Source organism: Zasmidium cellare (assembly GCF_010093935.1).
Source record: "Zasmidium cellare ATCC 36951 unplaced genomic scaffold M409scaffold_12, whole genome shotgun sequence".
NCBI classification, from domain to species: Eukaryota; Fungi; Ascomycota; class Dothideomycetes; order Mycosphaerellales; family Mycosphaerellaceae; genus Zasmidium; species Zasmidium cellare.
Window position 1 is genome coordinate 540,939 of NW_022986956.1, and position 18,923 is coordinate 559,861.

At 53.9% G+C, this 18,923-nt stretch overlaps 12 protein-coding genes across 12 annotated transcripts in view; 3 read left to right on the top strand and 9 right to left on the bottom strand.

The window, feature by feature from the left end:
* Positions 1–147: 147 nt before the first annotated feature.
* Positions 148–1,484, bottom strand: M409DRAFT_21315 (uncharacterized protein; the record flags this gene model as incomplete). The annotated part of the gene is made up of 4 exons (XM_033805799.1): positions 148–300; positions 363–540; positions 599–1,304; positions 1,376–1,484. 4 exons carry the CDS (start codon positions 1,482–1,484, stop codon positions 148–150), a joined length of 1,146 nt encoding a protein of 381 aa, XP_033669454.1.
* Positions 1,485–1,682: 198 nt separating this feature from the next.
* Positions 1,683–2,291, bottom strand: M409DRAFT_21316 (uncharacterized protein; the record flags this gene model as incomplete). Its single annotated transcript, XM_033805800.1, has 3 exons — positions 1,683–1,731; positions 1,794–2,198; positions 2,269–2,291. 3 exons carry the CDS (start codon positions 2,289–2,291, stop codon positions 1,683–1,685), a joined length of 477 nt encoding a protein of 158 aa, XP_033669455.1.
* A 474-nt stretch (positions 2,292–2,765) lies between these two features.
* On the top strand, positions 2,766–3,381 carry M409DRAFT_21317 (uncharacterized protein; the record flags this gene model as incomplete). The annotated part of the gene is made up of 2 exons (XM_033805801.1): positions 2,766–2,773; positions 2,838–3,381. 2 exons carry the CDS (start codon positions 2,766–2,768, stop codon positions 3,379–3,381), a joined length of 552 nt encoding a protein of 183 aa, XP_033669456.1.
* A 200-nt stretch (positions 3,382–3,581) lies between these two features.
* M409DRAFT_65489 (uncharacterized protein) lies at positions 3,582–4,646 on the bottom strand (the record flags this gene model as incomplete). Its single annotated transcript, XM_033816532.1, has 1 exon — positions 3,582–4,646. The coding sequence occupies one exon, from the start codon at positions 4,644–4,646 to the stop codon at positions 3,582–3,584; it is 1,065 nt and encodes a 354-aa protein (XP_033669457.1).
* An 831-nt stretch (positions 4,647–5,477) lies between these two features.
* Positions 5,478–6,240, bottom strand: M409DRAFT_21319 (uncharacterized protein; the record flags this gene model as incomplete). The annotated part of the gene is made up of 2 exons (XM_033805802.1): positions 5,478–5,673; positions 5,729–6,240. 2 exons carry the CDS (start codon positions 6,238–6,240, stop codon positions 5,478–5,480), a joined length of 708 nt encoding a protein of 235 aa, XP_033669458.1.
* Positions 6,241–7,302: 1,062 nt separating this feature from the next.
* M409DRAFT_36327 (uncharacterized protein) lies at positions 7,303–7,899 on the bottom strand (the record flags this gene model as incomplete). The annotated part of the gene is made up of 2 exons (XM_033810539.1): positions 7,303–7,534; positions 7,661–7,899. 2 exons carry the CDS (start codon positions 7,897–7,899, stop codon positions 7,303–7,305), a joined length of 471 nt encoding a protein of 156 aa, XP_033669459.1.
* Positions 7,900–9,347: 1,448 nt separating this feature from the next.
* Positions 9,348–12,368, top strand: M409DRAFT_65491 (uncharacterized protein; the record flags this gene model as incomplete). The annotated part of the gene is made up of 2 exons (XM_033816533.1): positions 9,348–12,077; positions 12,252–12,368. The coding sequence occupies 2 exons, from the start codon at positions 9,348–9,350 to the stop codon at positions 12,366–12,368; spliced, it is 2,847 nt and encodes a 948-aa protein (XP_033669460.1).
* A 150-nt stretch (positions 12,369–12,518) lies between these two features.
* On the bottom strand, positions 12,519–13,180 carry M409DRAFT_21322 (uncharacterized protein; the record flags this gene model as incomplete). The annotated part of the gene is made up of 2 exons (XM_033805803.1): positions 12,519–12,838; positions 12,910–13,180. The coding sequence occupies 2 exons, from the start codon at positions 13,178–13,180 to the stop codon at positions 12,519–12,521; spliced, it is 591 nt and encodes a 196-aa protein (XP_033669461.1).
* Positions 13,181–13,501: 321 nt separating this feature from the next.
* M409DRAFT_36395 (uncharacterized protein) lies at positions 13,502–15,307 on the bottom strand (the record flags this gene model as incomplete). Its single annotated transcript, XM_033810547.1, has 7 exons — positions 13,502–13,618; positions 13,667–13,898; positions 13,951–14,182; positions 14,236–14,501; positions 14,563–14,603; positions 14,663–14,921; positions 14,970–15,307. The coding sequence occupies 7 exons, from the start codon at positions 15,305–15,307 to the stop codon at positions 13,502–13,504; spliced, it is 1,485 nt and encodes a 494-aa protein (XP_033669462.1).
* Positions 15,308–15,999: 692 nt separating this feature from the next.
* M409DRAFT_21324 (uncharacterized protein) lies at positions 16,000–17,000 on the bottom strand (the record flags this gene model as incomplete). Its single annotated transcript, XM_033805804.1, has 2 exons — positions 16,000–16,697; positions 16,757–17,000. 2 exons carry the CDS (start codon positions 16,998–17,000, stop codon positions 16,000–16,002), a joined length of 942 nt encoding a protein of 313 aa, XP_033669463.1.
* Positions 17,001–17,353: 353 nt separating this feature from the next.
* On the top strand, positions 17,354–18,008 carry M409DRAFT_21325 (uncharacterized protein; the record flags this gene model as incomplete). Its single annotated transcript, XM_033805805.1, has 3 exons — positions 17,354–17,367; positions 17,422–17,582; positions 17,635–18,008. 3 exons carry the CDS (start codon positions 17,354–17,356, stop codon positions 18,006–18,008), a joined length of 549 nt encoding a protein of 182 aa, XP_033669464.1.
* A 607-nt stretch (positions 18,009–18,615) lies between these two features.
* Positions 18,616–18,923, bottom strand: part of M409DRAFT_53231 (uncharacterized protein) — a gene marked incomplete at both ends in the record, with an annotated part of 2,337 nt that continues 2,029 nt past the window's right edge. Inside the window, one exon of the mRNA XM_033812312.1 lies at positions 18,616–18,862. Coding sequence (XP_033669465.1) covers positions 18,616–18,862 — 247 coding nt within the window. The remainder of the gene's footprint in view (positions 18,863–18,923) is intronic.

Below are 18,923 nucleotides of genomic sequence, written 5' to 3' on the forward strand. Positions count from 1 at the left end.
CCACCGACCTGCCAAAGTCCGTTGATCGCACGAACAAGGAATTAAGCGAACTTGCATATATTTCTCAGCTGGACTACCCACTCCAGCTCGTCTATCCCACGAAGCGAAGCAGAAGGAACGATATATCTTGTATTCGTATGACTCTCTTCAGAGCCTTGCCAGCGGTCCGTCACTTCTCACGACACCCAGGCAGGACTTGGTGATGTCCTTGATACTGTTGCAGCCCGCCAACTGCATGCATCGCTTGAACTCAGTGTAGAAGGTGTCGAGCATGATCTCAACGCCTTGTTGGCCGTCGTACTGCGGGAGAATGTTCTGTCAGCATCTGTATCGTCCACTGCTTGTTGAGTCTTTGGACTTACCGCCAAACCCCAAAGTGCTGGTCGTCCTACCCAGCAGCACTCTGCGCCCAACGCCAACGCTTTGAACATCTCTGCGCCGGAGCGAATGCCACCGTCAATATGGACTCTGATCCGACCAGCGGCAGCTTCAACGCATTCTGGCAGAGCATCAATAGTCGCCGGGACGCCATCGAGTTGCCTGCAGGACCACGAGTAAGCAGCAGTCCACCATCTCCTTCACTGTACATCGTACTCACCTCCCGCCATGATTGCTCACAATAATCCCATCACAACCCGTCTCCACCGCCTTCAATGTATCCTCCGCCGTCACCACGCCCTTGATCCAAATCTCCATCTTCGTCACACTCCTCAACCAAGGAATCTCCCTCGCCCACGAATGCGCATCGTCGTTCAAACTCGTAAACGTATCATCGTGGGCCTTCTCCCGGAACTTCTCTGAACTCCACCCGAAACACGGAAACGCAATGCCTTCCGGCACGCGGAAGTTGCCACGCCATTCGTTGTAACGCACCCCGAGCACAGGCGAGTCGGCGGTCAAGAAGATGGCTTTGCAGCCGCGGGCTTCGGCTTCGCGGATCATGCGCAGTTCGAGCTCGCGGTCTTTGAAGGTGTACATTTGCATGACGTGGTCAATGGGCCCGTTGCTGAGGCCGGCGGTGCGGATGTCGGCGACGGAGTAGTTGGCGAAGGAGGAGATCCCTTGGTTGACGCCTTTCTTGGCGCATGCTCGAGATGTGGCGAGTTCGCCGTCTGGATGGGCGGCTTTTTGAACTCCAGCTGGGGACACGCACAATGGGAAGGCGATGCGGCGGCCGAAGAGCTCAATGGACGTATCGGCTTTGGAGACGTCGATGAGGACTCGACTGCGGATGCGATATTTGCTGTAGGCGGTGTTATTCTCGTGGATAGTGACTTGGTCAGTAGAGCCGGAATTGAAGAAGTCTTTTCGCGCAGACGCATAATGGTCAGATTCCATTGTCATAGAGTAACGCTCGCTTGGGGGTATCTCGAACCTCTGATTGCCTTTGGCAACTTCTTCGATCCTGCTTCCTCCAAGTCTTTGATGCATAGGATCTTGTCTTCAAGTCCTTCCACAGGCACAGGCACAGGTCGGCCGGCCATTTTTCTCTCTCTCAGTCAAACGAAAAGCAAACAAAAAAGAAGTACAATCAAATTTCAGTCCCCTCAACAGCAGCACCCTTGTGGTATTTAAGTCTTCGCTTCTCTCGCTTTCTCTCACTCAGCAGCTCGTCGAGGTGATAAGAGCAGCAATAGCTTCGCTCGAGTAGTAAGCTCTCCACGGGTCCGAAGGAAGTGCCGTCAGCGGAGCTTGTCCTGGATGCTCATTTCGCGGGCTCGCATCTGAAGCCTGGAAAAAATCGAATTCGTCAGCTCAGTTATATAGACAAGACGTATCAATGGTCAACTCACCACTCTGGGAAGCTCATCTCCATCCTAATGTACTTGCCCTGCGGCCGGATCATGTCCGTCACGTGCAGTTGGGTGTTGATGAGCTGCCTAGGGCGTGCCAGTGCAAGCGGAGCCTTCTGCGCCCTACCGTCGAAGAGCTCGGCCTGGGTCTTGGTGGATATCATGCTGGGGTCGCGGTTGCCGTACCAGAACTGCATGAACTTCTGGTATGGCGTGGTGGGGAGGGGTTGGGTGTCCGCCCTGAAGGTGCGGACGACGGTCGCGCCGCCGCCCTCCACGGGCTTGTGGGGATCGAGCCCCGGCGTGTGCCAGAGCTCGTCCTTCACCACGACGAGGTGGATGTAGTGGTATGGCGAGGAGGAGAGGGCGTAGTAGGAGAGAGACTTAGCTTGCGCCTTGTTGGCGCTGTCGTAGTCGACGGTACGGTTCTGCTCTGAGGCGTGTTAATCTGACTCTTGCGCGCGACCCGCCTTACCTCCAGGATAAGAATGTTACCATCTTGTCTACTTCTCTGATTTATCTCCAAAAGAAAACGTTGGTCCAGGCCAGCAAGCAAGTCTTCAATATAGTTGTGCTGGTGGACGACAACGGAGATGCCAGCGCGTTTTATTTTTAGGGGCGTGAATTTCGCGTGTCGGCGACGCGGCTGCAAGGGCCGTCAAAACACGGCCAGCCGCGGCGTCTCGGGTGAGGGATTCCTCCAATCAAGGGCTATACAACTCCGATGATGCATGACGCAGTGTCCCATTTTGTCCCAGTTCAACCTCGAAGCGCAGGGTAGCTGAATCTCAGGTCCGGAGCTTGTGAAGGGTAAGCACATGGGAGGATATATTGACAGGTGAGGAGAGCCGAGGAGGCTGTCTTTTTGTTTCTGTTTCGCGCTCTTTTCCCTCCAACTTTGCAAACGTCTATACCAACGATTCTATTTACCAACGACTAGACTCACAGCAAAGAACTGAGAAAGTAGACAAGATGGGCAAGTAAGTATATACCATAAATTTATAGGAACGGTACTCCAGTCACTAATAAGACGACTTCCTACAGACCAGTGCACCCAGCGACCGTCCACTTCCCAATCTCCTTCCTCTTCCTCGGCTTCGCCCTGGACATCCTCAACCATGTCCGCACTTCGCTCCCATCTACCCTCTCCAACAACCTCCTCTCCGCGGCCGAGATGTCCAAAGCAAGCTACTACCTCCTCAGCATCGGCTTGATCTCCTCCATCCCAGCCGTCGTGACCGGCGGTCGCGAAGCCGTGGTCATGATCGCCAAACAGGGCATGTGGGATTCTGACGGCAAAACTACAACTATGAAGCCTAAGGTGAAGGCTACGATTGCACATGCTCTGATGAACGATGTTGTGATCGCCGTGAGCACGTACGTTTGGTACAGCAGGCGGGCGGCCGCGAACAACAGCTTAGCTGGCAAGGTTGGCGCCGCAAGTGCATATACCCCAGCTACGTGGATGGTTATCGCGGAGGTTGTGGTGACCGTCTTGATGATGATGGCGGCGAACGTGGGCGGAGTGTTGACCTACAACTTTGGTGTGGGCTTCAGCAGGATGGATTCAGGCAAGAAGTCGCAGTAGACAAACTAGCATATCTCTGAGGGGTACCGGATAGCGAGCGTGTGGAAGGCGTTCTGTTTTGATCGAGGATAATGAGTGCATGTCGGAGGTCGGAAGAAGATGTCAGTTCGCCGTTTGATGGGCCTTGGGGTTGTGATGGAGATGATTAGAAATCGTTGAGAAAGATGCAACCTTGTTGGTACAAAGTCGAAATTCTTCGTTCACAACTTCCCTACTCTTTGGAGAGCTTCTTCTCGCGAGATTACATTCAAACGTCTAGGACCTTCCTTCTGGAAATCTACCAGCACAACTTGCTCAGTCAAACCAGCTCGTCCAGTGCCTTGCTTCTCGACTTCGACTCCAGGATGATGCAGGCTCAGCACCTGTCGACCATCCGGGCCTTTGAGCTTTCCGTCTCTACTGGGTCGAGTGACAGGCGAGATGCACATATCCGTCCACGGTGGGCTTCCGGTCTTGACAAACTCCAGCAGTCGTCTTCTTCGGGCTTCAAGCTGTTCCCTCGGCAACGGTGCTCGTGATATCGAAGCATAGTCCGTCGGAGACTTGAGGTCATCAAAGCGCTGTGCTATTTGATGCAGGAGGAAGAACTGCGGCGGGAAAAGAATAATCCTCCCTTCTTGAGCGAGTCGACACCAAACCGAAGCTGGCAGGAATCTGGCCGTCGTATGTTCTTTGCCACCATCAGTCGTAGGCGCTGGGATATCAACCTCTGCTTCTGAATCATCTGGCTCGCCACTGCCTTCCTTCAAAGGCGTTGACGACAACGTGGGCAGGAAGTACAGATACATCTGCGTTGTGAATCGCTTAGGATTGTTCGTTGGCGTGACCCATCTCGTGAACGGCGTCAGTCCTTGCACATCCGCCCGTCCACCTTTCTGTGCCAGCCACTTGGGAAAGGCGATCTCGCTCGAATGAACAGCAACCCGGCCTGCTTCCCTCTCCCCTTGCGGCACCTCAATGAGTCTACCAAAACCATTGTTCCGTGCCAGCAGGATTCCAGATTCTTCGAACGTCTCCCGGATTGCTGCCATTCGATACGCATCTCCATCGACATGTCTATCTGGATGATCCGGCTCCGGTACCCTGCCATCATGGAACTCTGAGACATTGCCGCCAGGGAAGACATGCGCTGACGGAAACGAAGACGATTGCTTGACTCTCTGCAGAAGAAGAATCTGATTTTGCGGCGAGATGAGAAGCACACTCGCGCTCGGTCTCGGGACTGCTATAGGTTTCTTCTCCTTCTTCGGGCCGGAGTAGTCCATCGTGTCTTCTTCTGTTTTCTTGACTGCTTCTTCGTTCCGGGTGTTTTCGTTCTGCACTGCCTCGGCAATCCTGGAGCGTTCCTGGGGATGAGCGCGAGAGATCGCGAACGTGCGAACCTGGACGGGCAATTTGAGGAACTGGTACAGGGCCCTTCTTGATAATGGTAATGCTGATGGAGAGGCAATCGACATAGCGACTGCGAGTCGACAGAGTTCCTGTCAAGACGAGCTGCTGTTCCTGATGACGGCCACGGCCTCGGTGATCCTTGTCCGAGTGGGGAAAAGATGCGCCGGAGCCGAGGAAAGGACATCGCGTTCGTCTTCAACACCATCTTATCAACTCAGCCTTGCAGACATTCCGCCTGTTTGGAAGGCCATTCCAACTTTTCAGGGCCTCCACGACGTTTGTCTAGCTTTGAATGCAGCTCAGTGGTTCTCCCATGGGCAAGAAAGATCCTGACCTTGCCAAGGACCGTCAGCTTCCTGTCGTTTCACAATAGCTTCAGCACTGAACGAGCGCTTTAGCCGTCGAGCAATCTGGCATATTCTCTTGTTATGTACAAGATCAGTGGTGAGGATCATAGCTATCGACGAGTAGGACTTCTTGAGGTTAAGGATGGTTGGGGCTTTGCGACCACAATGGAGCAATAGCTCCTTTCAAAATTTCATCAAACTCATCATCGCAAACTGCAGGCGGTTCATACCAGCCGCAACAAGTCAAAGACGGCACGCCATCTCGGCTGGAGAAAGAATATACACAGAAGTCAAAACATAATCCAAAAAAGTCATAATCCATCTCCACCATGCCCAACTCTCCGCGAGAACCTCCGCTTAAGCATCAGGCAGGCTTGGGTCCTGGTAGTGGTTGTAGTACGTCTCATCCCAGGTCCCGCCGAACTGGCCCTTCTGCTTGGCGAGGTACATGGCGGCCGCGACGATGTTGGACGTGGGCTCGTAGCGGTTCTTGAGATCGGGGTTCTCGTCGGCCATTTGGCCCCAGGCGACGTAGTCCATTTGGGTGAGGCCGCTTTAGAAAGGTCAGTAGGGAGTCAAAGGGGTGCTGGGAGGTGTTTCAAACTTACTTGTAGACCAACGGGTGACCCTTGGATTCCGTCCAGATGATCTTGATGAGGATATCTTCCGGGACACCCGTCTTGTTGCAAGCAGCGTTGAGGGCGTCGGCGTACACATTCTGGATGTCCTCCGGAGTCAGATCAGGAGAGCCGGTCGTTGGATACGAGGCCTTCATGCGCTCCATCGCAGCGCGAGCTTGAGGGTACTGCATGATGGTCTCCGGGTCGGCGAGGGCGGAAGAGGGATCGGCCTTGATGTTGGCTTGCTTGTAGATGGCTTCGATGTTGGGGATCATGGCGACGGGGTTCTCGGAGGTCTTGAGGCCGGAGACTTCGGTGGTGATCATGCCGCACCATTGAGAGAGCACGCCAGCTGGGCAGCCTGGGGGGTCGGGGATGCCGAAGTCACATGTGGTGGATCTGTGCTGGTGACGGTGGTGGATGTGGCCGTGAGGTTGGGCTGTGGCGACGGCTGCGAGCAAGGCAGTGGCCCAGCAGGTCATCTTGGAGAGAGTGGCCATGTTGTGCGACTGTTGAGGGGTGGTTGTTGTTTGTGTTTCTTCGTGATATGTCGTCAATGGGCTCGTGAAGAGTCTTCGTTGCCACCCGGGCGCTTCCAGTGTGTGCAAAGGAGTGCAAGAGGCAGATAAGCCAAAAGGAATGACTTGAGAAACAGTAAGGACTGTGTGAGGTGTTGTCGGCCAGCCAGATGGAGAGTGTCGTGAACAACAAGAAGCAGCTGAAAAGAAAGGGAGAAGTGATCAGCGCATGACATTCATTTAATATTCACAGGGTCTTCAGCTTTTGCAACGCCCCGTGATGATCAAAGGGCCACAGAACATGGCGTCTACCCACATTATGCATGTTGGTTTCATCCTTGTCTTCAGGGGTCATGCCAATCGGGCGCCAACAAGCCGGCGGCAAGATCGAAGCCGAAGAGTTCTCCCGAGGAAAACCGATGGAGCCGTGTCGTCAGGCGAAGCGCCCATGCGAAAATCGGCCGCAGTGGCGTGTGTGTGAAACGAACACGTTCACGACCACGTGCAATTTGGAAGGCACTGTCGTTGTGCTGTTGTGTGGACCGCCGCGTCGTAATGATCGAGAGGTTCAACAGTTCCGGTGCCACCTCCATGGCAGGCAACTTGGGGCTATATGAGCTTCAGTCCACTCCAGATATGCACCGGTACTCTTAACAAGTTCAAGTTCGAAGTTGCCGTTGTCATCGTTCCCAACGCGTCTGCGGTCGTCGCGGCCACCCTGTTGAGAAGCTGTGTTGCGAACTTGGTTTGGCCCAGGAAAATGGGCAACTTCTCCCGCGATCGCCATCGCAGTCTTTGAATGTTGCTCGCAATCCGACCTCACACCGGAGTACGTTGGTCCTTGGTGATGGCATGGATCCGTAGGTCTCGAACGAGAAGCTGCCTGCCTTTCCAAGTGCAAGAGGTCGACCATGGCCTTCGGAAGTCAATCCCGTGCTGAAAGCCTCAGTAGACGTAGACGAGTACCAATGCGGTCCGTACCGTCACATTAGCCTTGCTTTCAAAGGCCAGTATGTGTGTCGGCCGTTGCTTCAGCTTGCGGTCTCAAGCTGGTGCTTTTTCAGCTTGTGCCTCAGTGTCACCCTCTCCCACAGTGTGCCTCTTGACGAACTCGACGTATCCAACTCTTTTCCCTTTCACGACATTCAATGCATCTTGCAGCAAACCGAACGCAAGTCCAACCTTGGCTCCCATCTTTGCTGTCCTGGCAACCGTAGGCAAAGGTAGCCTGTTCCAGGCACTGAAGATGCCCGCTGAACCCAAACCTGCCAGCATACTACTCATGCAATCTCTGTTCCCTGCAACATGCCTCTCTTCAACGTCCACAGCCTCCATTGCGTCCCCCACCACTTTCGACATGCCCCCACCCCTGGCGAACTCTCCACTTGACACCCTCCTCCACATCCTGACACCTGCTGCCCTTCCCCGATCAATGCCCTCTTCCAGAACGAAGAAGCACCCAGCCCAGAGGCCGAACTTGCCAGCTTGCTTCATGCCTTCGACGATGCCACCCAGCATCATGTTGTAGTTCTTGCTCTTGTGGTAGAGGAACCAGCCGGTCTGAGTAGTAGGCAGGCGATGGGCATTCTCAGCTTGGAACCGCAGTCCACTGTCTTGTGAGCCCTTTGCGAGGCCGAGCATAAGGCCTGCGAAACTCCCAATGGTGCATGATAGAGCAAGGCGAGCTGCGAGAGGAAGGGAGAGGCGGTCATCGAGGGTGCGGATATCCGGGACCAGGGCACTGTCGGGAGCTGGCGGAGCAAAGCCACCTGGTTGGTTCTGGGTGGCCATGCTGCTGTTCTGGGCCGTCCAGCATGGAGACGAGGCTACGTGATGATTCTCAAGGGAAGTGAATGTTTCCTTCGCGTGGCATGTGGCTTTCCCGAGCCTCCCCGCAAGTGTGGCCCGTGCGAAGAAAGTGTCGACCTCATGCAGCTTCACCTTGGAAGTCCAGCCATCGAGAGTCGGCCAAGAGTATGCTGGCGTCACAGTATGGGGCTGCGAGAAGTGCCACGAAGAATGCATACGTCTGTCTGGGCTGTCGTTTGAAGTCACAGCAGAAGAGAAGATATGGAGATCGAGGGCGAGAGACTGCACAAGAGATTGGGAAGAACGGCAAAGACAACAATGGGGAGGACAAGAGTCTGGAGCGCGGTCACGCCGGAGGAAATGAAGCAGTCCGACGGGATGGACTCGAGCAGGCCGCAGGCCCGCCAGCAGCGCAGGTCCTGGAGCCAAATGGGACCACAATGCGAGACTCCCCAAGTGACTTCAAAAGCAGAATATTCCGGATGAAGTCGACTTTCGAGACTCGATATTCCTCGTCGTCAGGTCCTGTGCTCGGGGAAGAGCGAGTCTCTGTGATCAGGAAGAAAAAATCAAAGCGCGAAGTGCCGGTTCCGATCAGAAAGTTCACAAAGTCCAATACCCGTATCAGGAAGCACTTCTCCGAGAAGGAATACTTCAACGCTGCAGAAGAGACCTCTGGAAACCAGTCTTCAACTTTCATTGGCCCTCGCCAAGACCATGCTCAGGACACCGAGCCACCGATATCTACACAGAACATCGAATTCTCCGTCGTCGATAACATCGACAAACACGTCCGTGCCGTAGATCGCTTGGATGCCGCACGAGCAGAGCACATGCAATATAATGAACATCAGCGGGGAACTACGAAGACTGTGAACAGCCACTCACAACATGGCGTCAATCCCTCGCCAGAGCAGCAGGTCTTCGCCAAGAAGATACATCACAGGCCTTCAGTATCTAGTGGAGAGTCTGTCTCCGATGTGTCGCGCAGGTCCTTTTCATCGCTCTCCTCCACCATTGTTGGTTCGTCAGAATGGCGAAATATTAATTTGTCAAAGCTGTCGTCCGATAGCTTCCAGACAGATCATCTCCATGCCCGGTCTTTCCACACGGCACCCCGACAAAGACAAGAAGCAACAATGGCAGGTGCTCAACACCAAGCACCTGCAGGTGTCCCCCTCACCTTCATGAAACAGCCGCCGAACACCGCCTCGGACAAGCCAAACGGCATTCGCGCACAGCTGCGACAATGGCAGGAACTACATGGAGACAGTGATCCGATGCCTGATATTCCGCAGAACGACGACGTGGTTGCACGCGATGAACCCATCAACAACCTTACGCGACTACCCGACGAGAAAGCGGTACTTGCGCAATCTCAGCAAGAAGATGGCGATAGTGATGAGCTTGTTTCCTGGACAAATGTCGACAAGGAGGGTTACGACGGCTCTCAAGAAGACCATCGCTTCCTTCAGATTGGCGACCTTGTCGAGATTGAGTTCACGAAGAGCGAGCGCGAAAGTGTTCTAGCTGTCTATGTGCAGTCTGTGAGGGCTAGTGGCATTGTAGGTCAATTCTTCACAATGCAGGGACGATGGATGCACCTGCCCGAGAAGACGGTACCATACAGCATCCCCAACTGGGTCAGTCCAGAACTTGTCAAGCCCTTGCTGGCGCACCTGCCAGATCCCGAATCATTTCAGGAGCTCCAGGGCCTCATGGAAAGGGCTTACATGGAGGATCTGTCGGTTCCACGGGAGGTGTCTGCACCGTTAGTCAAGCGAATGGTGGACTTCTACAATGAAAGCCAGGACATCTATCGTCGACATGCCAGCGCATTGGATAATGCGCATGACATTTTGTCTCACGACACCGACCTTCGATACGGTAGTTTGACCTCTGCTGCCACCACTCTACTTCAGCTACCTGCCAACCAACTTCCCCTAACAGCTCTGTTCACGGTTCGCAAGGCTCTCAGCAACGGAGGGTTTGCGTTCAACATCGATCGGCGCTCGCATCGCCTGACCGGATACATGCAAATTCGGAGCAAGGAACAGGTGCGCATGGTCGACAACGTGCGCAACTGGGTGCGTCAATGGCAGGACGATTTGGCGGCCACGTCTGTGATGAATGAATGGCAACTGCAAAGACACAGACCTACGAAAGGGGTCACAGTCATGTACGGATTTTTGGACAAGGCCAAGGCCATCGTGGAGAAGAATCGACTGAACCGCCCAACTACTCGCCATCAAAATGTTGGGCCAAGCAAAGTCCGCCTGCCCATTACACCCGAACAGGACAGCGTCAAGATCCAACTGGAAGAAAGGTTCACTGAGGATGAAACGGAGATTGTTCGCTTCATGGAATGCTGGTCTTGCAGTCACATGTTCGGCGACTTGCCACGCATCGAAAGTCTGCCTCCACTCATTCTTCACGCTCTAGGCCTATACGACGACCTCAAGATTTCTACTGGATTCCTCTTTCTTCAGGAACTCGGCACGATCTTGCCTTACGAGAACCGAATCCGGTTCGATCAACACTTGCTCCTTCCGTCTTCACAACACAGCAAGCCACTTCAGAACCTGATGAGCAGTTTGATTTCAATGAGAAATAGTCACAATTTTGTTGATTCCATGGCCGGACTGCGGCATGACTGGGGGAATTTACCTGTCTTTTGTATCGACAAGGAAGACGCACATGAGATTGATGATGGCGTGTCCATCGAGCCTGCAGGTGTTGGGCCTGATGGAAGACCCTCTCATTGGGTTCACATTCACGTCGCCAATCCCACAGCTTTCTTTTCGAGGGACCATCCATTAGCAAAGATGGCACGTCACATGGGCGAGTCTATCTACATGCCTGAGCGCACATACATGATGCTACCGCGTTGGGCAACGTCAAAGTATTTTTCGCTCGATTCCAACCGCCCATGCATGACATTCAGCGCCAGACTTGATGAAGACGGCAACATGCTTGATCACAAGATTACACCCGGAATCATCCGCAATGTGATCAGTTTGACCCCTGATTCCGTGGACCAGATTCTCGGTGCGACATCGAGCGAGCAATGGCCTGAATTGACCTTCACCGTTGGCGGAAGTCCACCGCTTGGCCCGAATCGACAATCCACGAAGTCCAAGAAAAATCGAGGGTTCGATGTTGGTGATCTGAAGACTTTGAGGTCACTCGCGGAGAAGCGCGCTGCAATTCGAAGGAAGGCGGGAGGTCTCTTCTTCGACTCCAATAAGCCCGAGGTTTCGGTTTGGCAATCCTTCAGCCGCTCTGGCTTGTCTTGGGATCATCCTTACCGTAAAGGGATACGAACTGTGGAAGGTGATCCTGTGATCCAGTTCAAAACCCGTGGCCTGGTCAACTGGTTTGAGCCGTCCAACAGGCCAGGTCAAAGTCTTGTCCAGGAACTCATGCTGCTTGCTGGTGAGCTCGCTGCAGCATGGTGTGCTGCACGTCAAATTCCTATCATCTATAGAGGCACCATCAAAGATCACAGAAAGGCTGATCCACAGCGCTTCTGGGAGGAGAACATTGGACCGCACGTCAAAGATGGCAAGACCATGCCACTGCATCTCGGCATTCAGTACATTCAACTACAAGGCTACACGACCCTTCGCACGACGCCTCTAGCACACAAGATCCTTGGCCTGCCGTCGTATGCAAAAGTTACTTCGCCTCTGCGACGTTACGGCGACATGATTCATCACTGGCAGATCGAAGCCGCTCTCCGGCACGAAGCCGAGACAGGTCGCTCACTCCTGGTGGAGAAATGCTCCAAGCCTGACCGCTCCTTCCTACCTTTCAGCGGCCCTGTGCTCGACACAATCATCCTCGGCCTCCAGCCCCGCGAAAGCATCATCACCCGATCCAAAGCGATGGCCGAGCAGTTCTGGGTTATCATGCTCGTGTTCCGCAAAGCCGTCTTTGGCGAAGACGGCCATCTGCCTTTCCTACCAGACACGCACTTCAACCCCAGCCTCCCTCAGCCGATGAGCGTGGTCGGGCCTCCCAAAGCCAGCGTTGGCACAGCGGCCAACGATCTTCGACCTCTGCGGATCTTCATCCATTCCTCAGAGGACTCTTTGAAACAGTCTTTTGGCGTGTATTGCATGTTGATGGAGTTGAATATCAATGTTACAATGCTGAGGCCTGAACTGGAGGGTTTCACCGAGCCGGCGAGGAGAGGCGATGTGTGGGAGGTGCATATGCATGATGTCGATGTGTATCGCCGGGCGTTGTATGTCAAGCCTGTGAGGCTTATTGGTAGGGAGGGTGCTGGGTTGTTGTAAGAAAAGACTTATAGAGAAACGATGCGGAGATAGTGTGTGTTGTCGAGGAGGACGCACGAGAATGTAAGAGTAGTAGTTGAATGTAACATACTTCGCTTCTCCAAGCCCTTCCCTACGGGCATCGGCTTCGTTCCACGGGGATGTCCACGCCTATCCGATTATCTTCAGCTTGCGCTTCACATCCAGCCAGTCGTCCATCTTGTTGGCATCTTCGCCTCTCTCCGGGTAGTGCACCCCCAACCGCATCATCACCTCCTTCGTCGTCACCACATCACTGCAGTCCTCCCACACCGCGCCAATGATGGCCTCGATCGTGTCCGCGCCATCCTTCTTCGCCAGCCCAACCTGGCACCACCGCCCCGGCTCCCCGTCCTTCAGCATGATGAAGTCCTCCACGCCCGTCACCTCCGCCATGTGGTTCAAGAACGAATTCATGGCGATCCCATATTGGAACCGATCGTCCCAGGCTCCTGCAACAAGCACAGCACATCAGTGACGGTTCATACAACAGAGATGATGAGAAGAAGTGAGAGTAACGCACTGCCATTGTCCTTGTTCTTGTACCACTGCGACTTGCAGATGCCCTTCATCATGGCGTCGCCCACGCCCGCGAGATGCCGGTTGAACTCGGGGTACTCGGCGGCGTTGGCGCCGCGGGGGAGGAAGAAGACACGGCGGGCCTCGTTGAGGAGCTCCACGTTGTCGAAGGCGTACGTGAAGCCGTCGGAGAAGGTGAGGGTGCGGCCGTCGGGGAGGATGCTGACGGTGATCTGCTGCGCGTAGGGGGCGGAGGGCTTGCTGTTGGAGGCCATTTTGACGCGATTTGAGTGATTGATTTGATTTGGATGTATGGCAGAGGCGCGTCGGTATGCTGTTTGTGAATGTGTGATGGGAGCGCGGTCTCTGTGCTGTGGTGTTGGAATGATTTTCGCCGCTTCAGTGCGTGGAAGCCCCCTACAATTTTTGGCCTGAAACAACATCGCCCGTTTGCAGCGTTTGCTCTCTCCCCAGGACATCTCGACCTACCAAGGGACACACTCATGATCAGGTAGCTCGGTCGGAGCCAAAGCGATGGGGATATCTGTTGTATTCTCTATCATGTATAGCCCTCTCACATTCACATATCCGGCCGTTCACGTCATGACGAACTTGCTCATGCTGCGGATCTTCTCACCATACTTCCAGAACAAAAGAGGCACAGGCAAGAGCGCCAGCGCAATAAATCCTAACACCGACGTCGCCCAGGGCACCTATATGCGTTAGAACAGAGATCATCATTCACAGCTCGCAAGACTCACCCCTAGATTGTGGAACATCCCGTTCGCGAACAGCGGGAAGCCCGCCGCGAGACAGTATCGAATCGACGTATTCGCCGCCAACGCTGAGTTCGCATACATCGCATAGCAATCGATCACGTAGTTCATGCCTTGCAGCGTGATGAGCATGATTCCAAAGCCTATAGGTGCCCCAGCAAGAATCTGCGGCCAGGGAGAGATCGAGGGGAAACTCGTCCAGGCGAACCAGAAGAGTCTATATTATCACATGTTAGCCTAGACCAACTGTCCGTTCTCCATAGACTGACCCAATCATCAAGCCAAAGCCTCCGAGTGCCATCAGTGGCATGCGGGCTTCTTGATATCGGCCCTGAGCGGGGTCTGGAGCGAGTTTAGATTTCGTTGTGAGGGCGACGAGCAGGCAGCCGGCGAGGGCGCCAAGGAGGACGGCGATGAAGGGGAGGGAGGAGACGCCGGCGCTCCAGTGGCGGTGTTCGGAGTATGAGATCGGGAAGGCTTCGAAGTTGAGGTAGATGATGCCTGGAGACGGATGTTAGCCCCTGAGCTCCCATCACTCGTCGCAAATTGCTCACCAAAGACAAACCCCATGTAGATGGTGACGAGGAACAGAATAGGTTCTTGTACCAGCATCTGCGCTGGACGGAACAAGTATCGGGTGCCTATATCTTTCAACGATATCTCTCGTTCCTCGGAGAGGGAGTGAAGTGCCCAGTTGCGGGTCTTGTGGCGGAGACGCTTGGCTCGTTGGGCGAGGAGGACGGGGCTGTATGTCTCAGGGATGGTGATGAAAGCGAATATTCCGAACGTGGCCGCCATTATCATGGTGATCCATTGGGTCCTGGTGGAGTTAGGTCAGTACAATCGTTATGCCACACTTCTACCTCCAGTACTGTTCTTACCATCGCCATCCAAGTTTGCTCTGAACGATGAAAGAACCAATCTAGTGAATCATATCGTCAGTCACTCCAGCTTTGCCAGCCTCATACATCGAGTACTCACAATAGGTCCAAAAATAGGCCCGCCAAATAACGAGCCAGCGAAGACAGGCACCGCGAAGCCTCTCTGTTCCGCATTCCAAATATCCGCCAGTGCACCCCCTGTCACAGCCTGCGCCGCTGACCCAAACACCCCTTGAAAGAAGCGACAGATCATGACAGTTTGGATGTTCTGGGCGACGGCGACGGGTATCTGGAAGATGGCGAAGATGATGAATCCGAAGAATAGGGGCCTTTTCCGGCCGTAGAGTTCGCTGAAAGGTCTGCACACTATGTCAGCGAATGCTGCTCATTTTTGTCGTATTACAAACCCAAAGATGAACGGCCCAAAGATGAAGCCGGCGAGGTATAACGAAGTTCCCAGGACCATGACTTCGCCGCTAACATGGAACAGTTCGGCCGTCTGTCCATTCGCTGTGCTAAAGATGGACGATGCAAATGTCGTTGTGAAATTCGTCAGGGACAAACTGATGGTAATGATCCATTTGCGTGCTAAGGGTAGGTTGACGGGGTTCTCGGGGTCATCAGGGCCATCCCAGTCTACAATGTTGGAATTCGACAAGTGAGCCTTTTCGGGGTCTCTCGAGTGCTCTGGCGATATCTCCGGGTCTCTTATCTCTGAGCCCAAAGACAGAGTCGTATCGTTCATCGGCTCATCGAGCTCATCTTTAGATTTCACGGGGCCCAGGGTTGCTTCGGACATGGTGAAGGGTGGATGCTTGGCTGTGCTTGACACAACGTGGAACGGGAAGAAGTCAGGACGTCGAGAGGAACGCTTTTAAAGCAGACCCATGGAAACGTGTTCCACGTGCCGGGAGAACGGCGACGCATGCTGCCGATCCTGTACGGCCGACGCATGTCATTTGTACGGTATATCAGTACTAACAGCCTCACGATACGGACTTAGGACTCGACCAGTCGCAAGACTGCCTCGCCCGAGCAGTGCTCTGATAGGCAGCGGGAGACAGAACATCGGGCCTCAGCATCTCGAAACTCCCGGGCGCAAGCCAAATGCGCATGGTTTTTCAGCTTCGTGGTGTGTCCGCCGGAAGGTGGTTCCGGGAAGTAGTTCTGTTTGCTCAAGCGGGAATGGTTTCCGTTGACAAAGCAAGAGCTCTTGAAGGATCGCGCGCGCGATCCTTCACTGCCGGGGGGCTGAGCTGGAGCTTGATTGGCCGGCGGGCCGAGTTAGGCTTTGGCGTCAGAAGTTAAATCCGACCACTCCTTCTCTTGCTGTACGACTCGGTGGAAGACCGACTTCACCCTCACAGCGGCATTCTGGGAACAGGGCTGACAATACAGAATTAACAGAACACTCATGGATGACAAGCCAACATCAAATCAGATCGTCACATACCCGCTCCTCGGGACATCATCAAGTAGATCCCCACCGGCGCTCCAGTGGACTCCCACCTTCTGCGGCACTTCCACCTCATCCACTATCGCGACAGCCAGATCTGCAACGGAAATCCCAAGCAGATTGTGCCAAACCTCATCCCAATCCGTAGTCGTAGTATCGACGGAAGACGTCGACAACATTGGAATCTTATCCTTCCAGATCTCGTACTTGCCAGTCTTCACTCCAGGTCTGTATTTGGCGGGCGGCGATACAAACAACCATTTGAAAGACTCATTCCCTTCAAACATCATCAATGCAGCTCTCGCGGCCAGGGGCAAATCTGGGAATGGGTTCGGTCCGTGCAAGATCATGTCTTCCGTCTGTTCGACTTTGGACTGGTTGATCTTGGTGAGTTGACCAGCTTGGACAGCTAGACGGGCGTTCCTGTATTCTTCGAAGCTTTGCGCTACAGGTCCAGGTCCAATTCGCTCGACCATGTGGGCAGTGGCCGCCGCGGAGTCTCCTACAGTCCGACGGAGTGTAAGCCACCAGCGGCGGCTATCGAGCACGGTTTCATGTTTTCGACCGGGGACTTCGAGCGAGCCCGTGCCGCCAACTTGGATCAAGTAAGGGCCTTTGCCATCGCTGTTGAGGGATTTGACGGCTTTGACGATACAGCGGGTCGCTTCGAGAAAGGTCTCTGCACGTTTCGTTCAGCTCAAAGACGATGACTTCGTAAAGATACTTCGATGCCCTTACTATAAGTGTTGGCGTCGAGTGGTGGGTTATACGCATTCACCACAACTTCCACGTCTTTCAAGACATGTTCCAAATCCTCAATAGTGCCTCCAGCAAGATCGAAGGATTTTGGCTGATACCGCTCATGCCGTCCCAGCTTTTCAGGAGAGCGAGACACGCCCACAACATCATGTCCACGGTTCAGAAGCTCCAGACAGATATGCGATCCCAAGGAGCCTGTCGGCCCAATAACAGCGCAGCGCATGGTTCGTGGGCGGAATCGGTGGAAGAGAAAGCTCTAGCTTCAGGCTTGATTGAAGAAGGCCAAAAGGCTTTCAAGCGCAACGAAGTCTGACAAATGATGATTTCGTCGTAGTGCGAATGCAGTGCAGCCACACGGCCTGTCGGTACTGCCTGATACCGATGTTGTCTCGCTTCATTACAAATGCATGCAGGGCAGCAAGTCCAGGGGCTAGCTCCTGCAGCACGAGGCTAGATCCTTCGCAAGGCTTCGGTGGTTGAAAGCAGTGGGACTCCCACTTGAGTATAAGCATGCGAGGCCCTTTTATATTCTTATGGTCCTCTTTCCAAAGCAATCATCAGAACGCATTGCCCATCATGAAGCCCCAAATGTAATCAACGCTCTACGCAGCACAGCCTCGACAAAGCTAACAACTTCCTCCCAGGCAGAACATCATCATCATGGCCTCAGCCATAGTTGCCAGCACCCAAATCCCCTTCAAAGACCCCAACGTTCTCAACGCCGCTCGCACAATCTACATTTTCATCAACCTCATCGTCCTCGCAATCCTCGCCTACACAAGACTTCGAATCGCTCAGCAAAAAGGTATACAACCCCTTCGGTCCTGACTTATCTTTACATCACTGAAAATATCCAGACACAACCCTCCTCCCCCCACCACCTCCCTTCAAACCTGACAAGCCGAACAAGCCTCCTACAATCCAAACCCACGACCTCCACCACTTCACTTCCCTCCTAAAATCCCAGGTCACCAGCATGCTCATGGTCGCTCTCATGCACCTCTACTTCCGCCTACCGACACCGCTCGTCATTCAATCGATCCTGCCGATTAAAAATGCTCTCGAGAGCAATTTGGTGAAGATCTATGTTTTTGGACGGCCGGCGGTGGGGGAGTTGAAGAGGCCGTGGAAGGATGGTGCTGGGTTTGTGGAGGCGGTGGGGGCGGTGGGGGCGGTGTTCAGGGGTGGGAAGGAGAAGGGTATAGAGGAGGGTGGGAAGAAGGTGCAGTAGAGAGGCGAAGGTTGGGGCCAGACGTGCGAGGCTGAGGATCTGGCTTGCTCGATGACAGGGCGGTCAAGGCAAAGGGGCAGTGAGGAAGATAAAAGCTTAAGCTCAAATGCCAGCAGCTTGGGGTCGACACTTCGGAAATCCTATCCCAAAATCTTCAACGCTGACGGCAAGCCTCTGGAAGGTGGAAATAAAGTGTAGCCTTACAGCTTGGCATGCGGCTCGGGCTTTTAGGGGTCTGAATCCTCGCGCGCGGGATTTTCGCGTGAGGAAGGATGTAGCCGGCGAACCGCCAAATACATCTACTTCGTTTCGGTTAGCGGGCTTCACCGGGAGAAGACGTCATGTTGTTCATTTTTACTTCTTGCACGTGGGGCTTTCTGGTGGAGGAAGAACGGTTTGCACGAAAAAGTGTACTCATTTTCCACTATCCACATATGTTCCATTCCAAAACCCTCATCTCGTCATCGTGATAATTGTTATAAATCTCATAGCTGGCTATGCCTGCTCTGCTTCATTTGAATTCAAAAAAAAAAAAAAAACCTTCATGCAGATGTACGCTGTTCTTGCTCTCATCATCTGATGGTACCGTCATCCCACAAAAACGCCGTCATACGAGATCTATCTGTGTCCAATGTTGCTTGTTCGCCTGCCTGAGGAAGGTCTTTTCTGGGTCTAGAAAGCCCTGCCTCTGCGTTGGTAGGCTGGGATGGGAGGCAGCGAGGATGCTGGCTGAGATGGAGCGACGCTGGGCGGGACTGATGGTGCTGCTGAAGACGCTGGTTGAGATGGGGCCACGGAGGGTTGGACTGAGGGCTGTGCTGATGAGCTTGGGGTGCTGGATGGTGGAATAGATCCTGTCGGCTGCGAGCTGGGTTTCGAGGTTGGTACGGAGGGTTGGACTGATGGCTGCACTGA